This window comes from Gekko japonicus, unplaced genomic scaffold, assembly GCF_001447785.1.
Source record: "Gekko japonicus isolate JY-2015 unplaced genomic scaffold, Gekko_japonicus_V1.1 scaffold1763, whole genome shotgun sequence".
NCBI lineage: Eukaryota > Metazoa > Chordata > Lepidosauria > Squamata > Gekkonidae > Gekko > Gekko japonicus.
The window spans coordinates 191,845-201,693 of record NW_015167588.1 but is presented as its reverse complement, the minus strand read 5'-3'; the positions used below and the strand labels follow the sequence as shown (position 1 = coordinate 201,693).

Below are 9,849 nucleotides of genomic sequence, written 5' to 3'. Positions count from 1 at the left end.
ATTGGCATGCTCAGAAAGCATTAAGGACACAATCCCACTCACTCCACAACTACAAAGTAGAGAATGGCTATTCAGGGAGTCTCAAAAGCAGTCTGCAATACCGCAGGTGTTCAAAAGAAAAGAAGAGACTACAATTCCAATAGGAATATCTAGAAGAGCTTTCTGGAAAGTAACTGCATAGTGTGTCCCCTGGTTGCTACAAGGAAAAAGGAAATGGTTGCCTACATGCAAGTGAAAGCGAACCTAGGTAGATTAATTCCTTCCTATTTCAGTCTGCATCTTTAAAACAACAACAACAACAAAAACAGGAAATTATTTTAGCTCTGATGGTCCCTGGAGATCATATAAGAAAACATTTCAAATCAAACCAAACATTCATCTAAACACTGAGAGACATGTAAATAATAGATCAAGAAAAATATTCCTGAAATTGATTTTTTATTATTAAAGGTACAAAAAAATCCATTTGTAAACTTCCAGGGCTTATTTAAAAATTTAACAGCACACTGAACAATCTAAAGTTTATCTAATTTATTGTAGAGATTTCTTCTCCATCTTAAATAACAGTGATTTCCTCTCTCAAGACATCCCTTTTGATAAAATCTTGCATACCAACATATGGTAATTGTTATTCGTGTGACTTTTTTCAAACCTTAAAGCAAGAGAACATATGTGTTCATCGTCCTAATACATTAATTATTCTCATATTCATTGCAGAACATCTTTTTAAGCAAACATACAGAAGAATATTTACTCAATGAAATTTAAGTCCTCTAAGTATCAGGGAGATAAAAATGTTAAAATAACAGAATGTCCAAATCCAGCAAAAGTGGTCCCAGTTAACTCCCAGTGAAGCAAATGGAACAAGCCAATCACAATTACTCCTATTGCATTCAGTGTGACAAGGCCATAGTTAATTTTAGCTGGACAGACTTTCTTTTAACTTTTAAAACCTTAAAAAGTCACTAGCAAGAACAGGTGCCTTAGAAACAATAATAATGTATAAAGCCTTTGTTTCCAAATGAAAAACCACATTCAGCTACAAAATGGAAAAAACGTTCTTCATATATTGTGCAACACTGTTGTACTAGGGTATAATTAGTATTCTACAACATGAGAAATGCATACCTGTTGGGCAATACATGGTACTGGACATGCTCTGATAGCTCATATGTATCTACCCTCTCTCTTCTTCCACTTAGGTATATGCACATTGTAATTACTTTGCACGGAGATCTATGTGTGATAGTTTCTAATTCACAGAAATCCCTAGAGCCCAACTCGAACAGACATGCACAATCCTTTGAGGACTGGATGTTTATAGTAGTCCAAACTCCAATTTCACAGGTTGATTGCAAAACCATGATCAGTCTGCCACCAGAGCCACCCGACTCCGGTCACTTTTTATATTGCTCTTCAGTGAAGTAATCCATATGCTGAAATTTGATAACTTCATTGCCCCAACTGGTCCATCCAGGCTGCAAATTCCGAGCAAATAGCTCCAAACACTCCACATCTGGTCTGGTATATTCTTTCAGAATCTCTGCAGAAAGGGGAAAGCCATAAGGATGATAATGAAGAACTAGGGTTTGTTTTTTAAAAAAAAATCAATTTCCCCTAAGCTGTAGGGAGATAGAAAAAAGAATGTTTCATTAAAAAAAGGAGAGAGCAAATTAATTTCAAGGATTTCATCAGCCAGCTCCACTATTTGTAGGCAGAAACGCATATGAAATAAACGACCTTGAGAGTATGAACAATACTGTCAAAGCTTTCAGTCATTTTGATTTATCGGTATTCATTTGGAAACAGGGAATGAGGATTTCAGCACCTCCATACATGACCTTTGAGCTCTCAGTATTGTTGCTATAACATCTTGACTGAGCTTTTAAAAAATTCAGGGACAGTTATATGTAAAGTATGTTTTAAAAAGTCTTCCTTGGAATTGAAAACTTCCACAGAAACAGAAGTCAAAAGAGGTAAACCAAGACATGTCAGGTGCCAACTTGTTTCTTTGACTACCAGAACAATACTTAGAATCAAAGATTTCCCATCCATGGGCTGCTTGGGGGTTTGGGCATATCTGTTCTTTAATCAGTCTTGCTACCCTGACTTCCCTACAAGAATCTTTGGAAATTATGGTCTAAGTGTCCATGCTACAGACCACTTTTTCTTTCCTAAGACTACCGTTCTGGTCTCTTTGGAAAGATTTAAAAGATGCATTTAGTTGTTAAGCAATTAATTGTCTACTCAGTAATTTGTATGCAGTTAAGATAAATTTTGCAACATCCAAAATTGTTAGCCATCACTACACGACTGCAAACTGAAGCTGTCAATGGAAGACATTTGCACACTGGCTCCTAGGTCAGCACACAAACAAAAGACTTCAGTGGTCATGTTCACATAGTGCTCTGTTCAGCATCACATCAGAGAGAACCATTATTAATTCAGTTAAGGATGCAAGAACAGCTTTGTTGGATCAGATTATCTAAGTTTCCAGTGGTGGCCAGCCAATCTGTTCAGGGTATCCTATAACAAGGCAGTAAGCCCTCATCTTTTGCCTGTCTCCAATAAGGGCTATTGCCTCTGATGATGGAGCCTCCATGTAGGTAGAATCTACAAACATGATCAGAGTCATATACATATTTATTTAGATTTACAGCCAACTCTTATCCTAGTACTACCCCCATTTTTGCTCTGCAATTTTAGCAGCTTCATGGCAGGAAGGAATTCAGGTGGTACAGCATCCTCTAAACCTTCATTTCATGCTAGGAAAAGAAGACCTGATGAATTTCAGTAGCTACCAGGAAAAAGGCATGAACCAGGAAAAAGGCAAGGGCTCACAATCAGAACAATAGTTAGGATTCAACCCTATTAGGACTTCAGCATCCGTGTCACTTTATCATGAGCTACCTGGGCTGCATTCAATGACACCAAACTGTGGTTTCTCATTAAGGAAATGAGCCTTGGAAGTCCTTGCATACCCCCCTTCCTCTGCTCTCACAGGCTTGCAGGCTGAAGCTTCCACACTTTCCACAAACCAGGAGTAAACAGTGATGCACAAACGTGGTTTGTAGCAAGAGATCAAACTTCTCTTACTCAATTCAGACATCATAACAAATGATGGTCTGTAAGAGATGGGGAAGGAGTATGGAGGAGCATGCAAGAATATCTAAGGCTAGTTCCTGTAGATAAACCATGGTTTGTCTTTATGTCTCAAAAGACTTCCAGTGAACACTAACCCATTACAGCTACAGGAAGCACTCAACTGGTGATGCTAACATATCAAAATCGGGAGATGAGTATCATGCACAGCTTTGTTTTTCTTATGGCAGAAGATGGGATAGAAACATGGCTACATACATTTCACTGATCAGAAGTTGGTTAATACTGCCTTGTAGGCTTCGTGAAGGCACAGATATGCTGAAAACATGATGATAAAATGTATAGTAACTCGCAAACAAGGAAATAAAAATATTGCGAAAGATTACTAGATTTTTTTTACTACTCATTGAGTTGGATCACAAAGCTACGCATTAAAAAAGATAAACAGAAGATTCAATTCTGTTTCTTGAACAGAAGATTGCTCTGTGAACAGGCCAGCTTTGGATATAACTCAATTATTTTTAAGTACATATATTAAGAATTTTCAAGAGTAGGTTTAGTGCTGAGAGTCCTTCCTTTTTTACATTACAGTCCAACTATTGCAAAGTGATTCTGTTTTTGCTATAAAATCAGCATGTCACCAACTGTTCACAACATACAAATTAATGTTCAGTTATTAATGTGTACATTGGGGGCAACCCCAAGATTGTAAACATGGCCCTCTCTTCTGATCACACTGCCTACCTCTTGCTGTATTAGTTTCAGAAATGTATCAACAGTAAGAAACGTACATAATAGTCATATATAAAAATTCTGAATGTGTGTGTGGAACAACAAGCTAATATCAGGCTTACCCAGGGGGATTAAAAATGTACCGACTGATGGAGATTTGAAAAGTTCCCATGTTATATGTTAAAATATACCTTTCACTAAAACAAGAGCAATGAAAAGCTGTCATGACTGGCAACTTTACCTCATAAGCATCTTATTTTTTTTTCCCCCCCCCCCCCCCCGCTCCCTGCTTCTCCCTTCTCCTGCTTCTCTAGGTTTACCTGCAAAACCAGAAATAGTTAAATCTCCTCTATTGCCATTTTCATCCCTACACAGAAACAAATTGATAAAGTTTTCTTCCTCATATAAAACACCACTGTTGGTAACCTTTTTTACACCAAAAGAGGGAATCTCTTCAGAAGGAACACAAGACAATTTAATAAAATTTAACATTTACCCAAGCCTTAAGCAGGTTTAGAAGAGCCTTGAAAACAGTAATTTCAGTGAACAGAGACCCACACTCTACTTTGCTTGCCTGTTGCTTCTGCTTCCTCACACAGTCATGACAGAGTGCTCACTCCTGTCTTGTCGAACCTTAACGGGCTGGTAGCCTTGGGGGGGGGGGTGTCAGAGGAAAAGAGAAGCCAAGTTGCACTTGCAGGTAGCTTACCGCTACCCCTGGTTTGACATAAGGCAGTACTAAGCTGGCTGTACACAGAGAGTGTGAGCACACAAATTCAAATTCTCTTCTTCGAGAGGGTGAGAACATGCCACCCACAAGGATACCAGTGTGCTGTGTAATTTGGTGCTCTGGTGAATGTTAATGAGCAAATGCTATGGGTTGAAAGCAAGGAAGAGATAACAGATTACAATGCTGACTGAGTACAAATGTGCTTTCTGAAAGCAAATCTCAAGACTTCACAAGCTTTTCAGGTTTCACATTAATGATGAATTTTCTCCAGTGCAATATAATGTTTAGCTGCTGTTTGATACATTCACCCTCAGAGTGTTTAAACAGTGGGGTAAAGACGGATTAATTCCCTACCATTTCAATGCAAGTTTATGGGTGAAAGGGGAATTCTGTTCCACATTAGGGACGAGGACTGAATAAGGAAATAGATTCAGGTGGGTAGCCATATTGGTCTTAAGAACAAAGTTCAAATTCAGACTTTGTTGGTCTTAAAGGTGCCACTGGATTCAAACTTTGTTCTGTATAAGGAAATGGTAGGGTTATTAATTAATTGAGCATAATGGTCTGATCTTGTGAAAGACCAAGCTCAATTTGCACTCCCATGTAAGGACACACAAACATAGAAATAATTTGGTAAGATTCTTTATTTCTTTCATGCCTTTATAAAAAGGATATGGAAAGTCTGACAACCATTCTTTTTTAGTGCACTCCCACTGAAGAACATACGGGGTGGAAGGTACATATATGCAGAGCTTTCATCTCTGCCTTCTTGTTCTCTCCCAGGCATGAGGCACAGTAACTCAGGTGAGAGTGAGATTACCAAGGTGCGTGTATGATGGATGGGTAAAGGTCCACTCCTGACCCTTTCTGTTAACTACCAAACCCCTGTATGCCTGTTCAGTGTGTATGTGTGTGTGCATAGAGAGGCTAACAGCCTATCTAGGCCAATCTAGAATGCTTCAGGAGCCTGATGGGAGAGGGAGTGGAGAAGAAAATCTGTAAAACTGTCCGTTTGAGTCAGATAGGTCATGAGCCTCCAGACAGTGAGATTGAAGGAATCCTTTCTCAGGAGACTGTTATCTCAGAGCCTAGCTTTTGGAAAAAAGCAGCCCAATTCAGTGAATACTTTGGGATGAGACTGTACCTGTTTCAGTCCCTCACTTCTGGGAAAAATTGACTAAAACTCTGGTGTTTCTTGGAGGAGCTCACACTTAGACTGTGGGATTCCTCAAATTGTGGAAAAGCTAAAGAATCACCTCAAGAATGTTCAAAGTTTGGCTGAAAACTGCTCTGAAATATTGTAACTGAAAAAAGCTCAGCAAATGCTGGGTGCTACATGTGTAAATGCTCTCAAGACTCTTTTCTGAACATCCTTATTCCCTTATCCTGGGACACGAATTAAAGTTACCATTTTCCCCTTGTTTCTTAAGGAGGGTGAGGCATTTCTAGAATGCCACACTGGAGAATGCTGCTCAGAAGAGCCACAGGGAGCTCCCAAGTCACTGAGAATCACTGATTCAGAACATTTATCAAATATTTCTATGGATTGGCCCATAGCTTTCACAGCTGGGAGAAGTCTACTTATAAATCATAGCAATTAAATTAACAATACATTTAAAATCGGCATACAAACTTAATGCATTAATTTTATTCCAAAATATAAACATTTCCTATTCAAAGGAATAACATTTGCTATTAATATCTTACAGTCTTAATAAGTTCCAGAATATATGCCTAGTGGCGGATGCCAAGGTATTAATTGGGCAGGAGCTTAGGGAAAAATTGTCTGTATAAAAGGCTAAAGCATCAGATATTTATATACGAGATTGCTCAATGATCAAGGAACAATACATTATTCTTTTTAAAATACTTCAGCTTTAATTTACTATAGTGGTGGCAGCGGAAAATGCCATCAAATCACAGCTGACTTATGGCGAACCCTGTAGGGTTGTCAAGGCAAAAGATGTTCAGAGGTGGTTTGCCATTGCCTGCCTCCACATCACGACCCTGGTATTTCTTGGTGGTCTTCCATCTAAATACGAACCAAGACCAATCCTGCTTAGCTTCCGATTGGGCTAGCCCGGGCTATCCAGGTCAGGGGAAATTTGCAATGGACAGATAAAGAATTTAAAATAATTCTCTCTTAAGGAATATGTCTAAAAGACAATTTTTCAGAAAATTGGGTTTTTCTCTTACAATGGTAAAAATTCAAATACATTAATATAAGTTGAACAATAGAATTAAGAGAAAGAAACTTTGATTTTCACTGTCCTATCCATGGAGAAATCAAAGTATGTGGATAACATACACTGGCAAAATCCATTACTAAAGAAGCCGTTCTTCAAACCCTGCAGACTCCACTTATTTATTAAAACATTTATACCTTGCTTTTTTCCACAGCTCGAGTAGCTTAAAATATCTAATTAAAACATCCAAACAATAATAAAACCACAATTCACTCCATTAAAAGCTCTGGCAAATAAAACAGACTTATAGAAAGTCCTGAAAGTTTCCAAAGGTGTTGCCCCTCCCACCTCCTTGGGAAGTCCATTCCAAAAAGTGGGAACGACCAAAAAGAAAGCACAGGTCATAGTTGATGCTAGGTGGGCTACCTTCAGTGAGGGAAAACCCAGAAGTTGGCAAGCTGAAGTGTATAGCTGACCTACGGGGACAAAGGGGAAGGGTGATCCTTTAAATTTGTGGGTCCCAGGCTGTGAAGGGCTTTAAAGGGTTATAACCAGGACCACGAACTGAACCAATGTTGGTAGAATTTTCACAACAGCAGCACATGACAGACTGGACCCCCATTTTTATTTTTATTTTACTTTTAGCAAACAGGCGCTGTGATTTAACAAACAGAATAAAAGTTTTTGGAGTCAAGAGACTAGGAAATAGAAGAGGCTCAACAGGAATGAAAACTAAACCAGGAAGAAACTAAAGAGACACAACAAAGGGCTTTGAAATAAGACTGGAGAAATTATCATAACTTTAATTATTTCAACAGACTTAAAGATATATAACGAGCTTCAAGAATGGTCGTTTCCAGGGGTCCCCCCCCCCCCCCCAACCCTCCTAATGGGAGAGTCCACAGCATTTGTACGGCAGGAAGAACCGTGGGAGACGGCAGAGACTCTTTCGGTGAACACGAACCCTGAGGAGGGAAGCTCTTCTTGAGGACTATTTCAAGAAACAAGATAAAGTGTAACCTGAACACCAACTTACTTTGCTTGTAGTTTATATATACAAACTAGATGTAAGTGGAATGGATATTTGAACATACTAGTTTAAGTTTAATGGTTCACAATAGTTTAAACATTAAAAGATATGTGAAATGACAGTGTTTATAGCTATGCAGGGAGAAAAACCTCAAGAAGAAAGTAGATAGAGTAATAATCTTTCCATGCCCGTAGTAAAAGAAATATCAATGTTCAGATTATTGTGATTTGCCAAAACAATGGGTTTGGACTGCCTGTGATAACGAAAGAAAAAGTGTTTAATGTAATGATTTTCTTTCAATTTATGAAACCTGTAACTGTTTGCTGTGTTTGGAACATAACAATAAAAAGAAAATTTAAAAAGAGAGACCAGGATTCATACTCAACTCCACAGGCAGAGCCTTAGTAAACCCAAAGTCAAGGATGGAGACAACATCTCTAAAAAAGGATTGTGGGGTGGGAGACAGGACAGGCAGCATTCTGCTCCAAACTTCCTATTCCATAGTACTGTATGGCTGTTTCAACTTAAATCACCTGATGATATGCAGCAGTGGCTGAGTCAAAACTAGCTTAGAGGAAAGGGCTAAGCAAATGCCAGCATGCCTAAGCCATTTCCACAGTGCCATGAAAAGGCTAGGTCATCAATAAGTCTACTCCTTAACAGGACAGGCTACCTCAGAGAATCATTAGTAAGCAATGAAAATCAGCAAAGTTCCCCAATTACGTCTACAAAAGTCAGTGTAATCACGCAAGTGAAGAATTGCCCCTCATGCTGTTTACTTACTTGCTGAATTTCTGTTTTGTTTCTCTAGAAGAAGTAGAACCAGAAAGGGCGGGGGGACCCTGCTTTAATGTGAACTGGATATAATTTCATTTTCCATATTTGCATAAAATAGTTTAAAAATACATCCAAATGCAGACATCAGTCATTCCAGCATTAATCAAAGAACATGTATTATTAGAAATTCCTCGAATAATGATTTCATGGTTAATGTACTGCAGGAAATAAAATGAGTCTTTTTGATGGCCTACTTTAATTTGCAAACTCCACTCCTTTCAGAAAAACAAACTGTTATAATCAGTCATTAAGCGGCTACATCACTGCCCTACTACCCTGACACAAAAAAAGTGCTAGACAGTATCAATAAATAGTGGTATGCCAGCACGTCTATGTTCCTTAAACAAAACATTGATATGTGTGGGCTACCAGGATTTCCTGTGCTTCATTCCAACTTCCAGCCCTTTTTCATACTCTCCAAAATATGTGAGGCACTTGGGACCACTTCCCTCTACTGGCAAATCTAGAGAACTATTTTTCCCCACTCTTACACATTTTTCCTTCTTCAGCAAATGACAAGGATTTAATATTAAAATACACCAACACGCTTTAGCTATTAGCCACAAGGTATAGATAGGGACTCTGGGCCAAGTGATGCTCTGTCTTCTTGGTGTTTGGGGGGGTCAACAGTGGGAGGGCTTCTAGTGTCCTGGCCCCATTGCTGGACCTCCTGATGGCACCTGGTATTTTTGGCCACTGTGTGACAGAGTGTTGGACTGGATGGGCTATTGGCCTGATCCAACATTGGCTTCTCTTATGTTCTTATGTTTAGTCTGAAGTTCAGTTCCCTGAATTTGACTGTATTGCCCTACGTGACCCTCCAGAGATGGCTTTCTTCTACCCAAATTTCTGTCTCAGTGGCAAATCTCTAATTGTTCTGGAAGAAAAGATAAATCATAATAGCTGCAGTATGGCTGAATCAGACTTGTTTTTCTAGCCAAAACACATGACTGCAAAAATTTTCCAGGTGATTTCTTCCCAAGATACATGCTAATTCTTACTGGTTCTGTTTAGTTTTGTGTACTTTCTAGCTTCTTTACTCCTTGTAAGCAAAGTTCAGTTTTTTCCTTTAGGCAAAACAAAACTATTTCTTTTAATTAGCACTTCAAATAGCATGCCTTTTAAAGCTAAAGACTCACGTATCCTAGTTATATTCAGTGTCAAAACAGATACAACACAGGACAAGGCTGATCAGGATTTCCTGCTTTTTTTTTTAAGGGGAGGGAACAGGC

General features: G+C 38.8%; 1 protein-coding gene across 1 annotated transcript in view; it reads right to left on the bottom strand.

Annotated features, from left to right (window-relative positions):
* Positions 1-564: 564 nt before the first annotated feature.
* The window catches only part of METTL4 (methyltransferase like 4), a 30,858-nt gene continuing 21,573 nt past the window's right edge, over positions 565-9,849 (bottom strand). Inside the window, exon 10 of the mRNA XM_015413930.1 lies at positions 565-1,543. Coding sequence (XP_015269416.1) covers positions 1,398-1,543 — 146 coding nt within the window. The 3' untranslated portion in view covers positions 565-1,397. The remainder of the gene's footprint in view (positions 1,544-9,849) is intronic.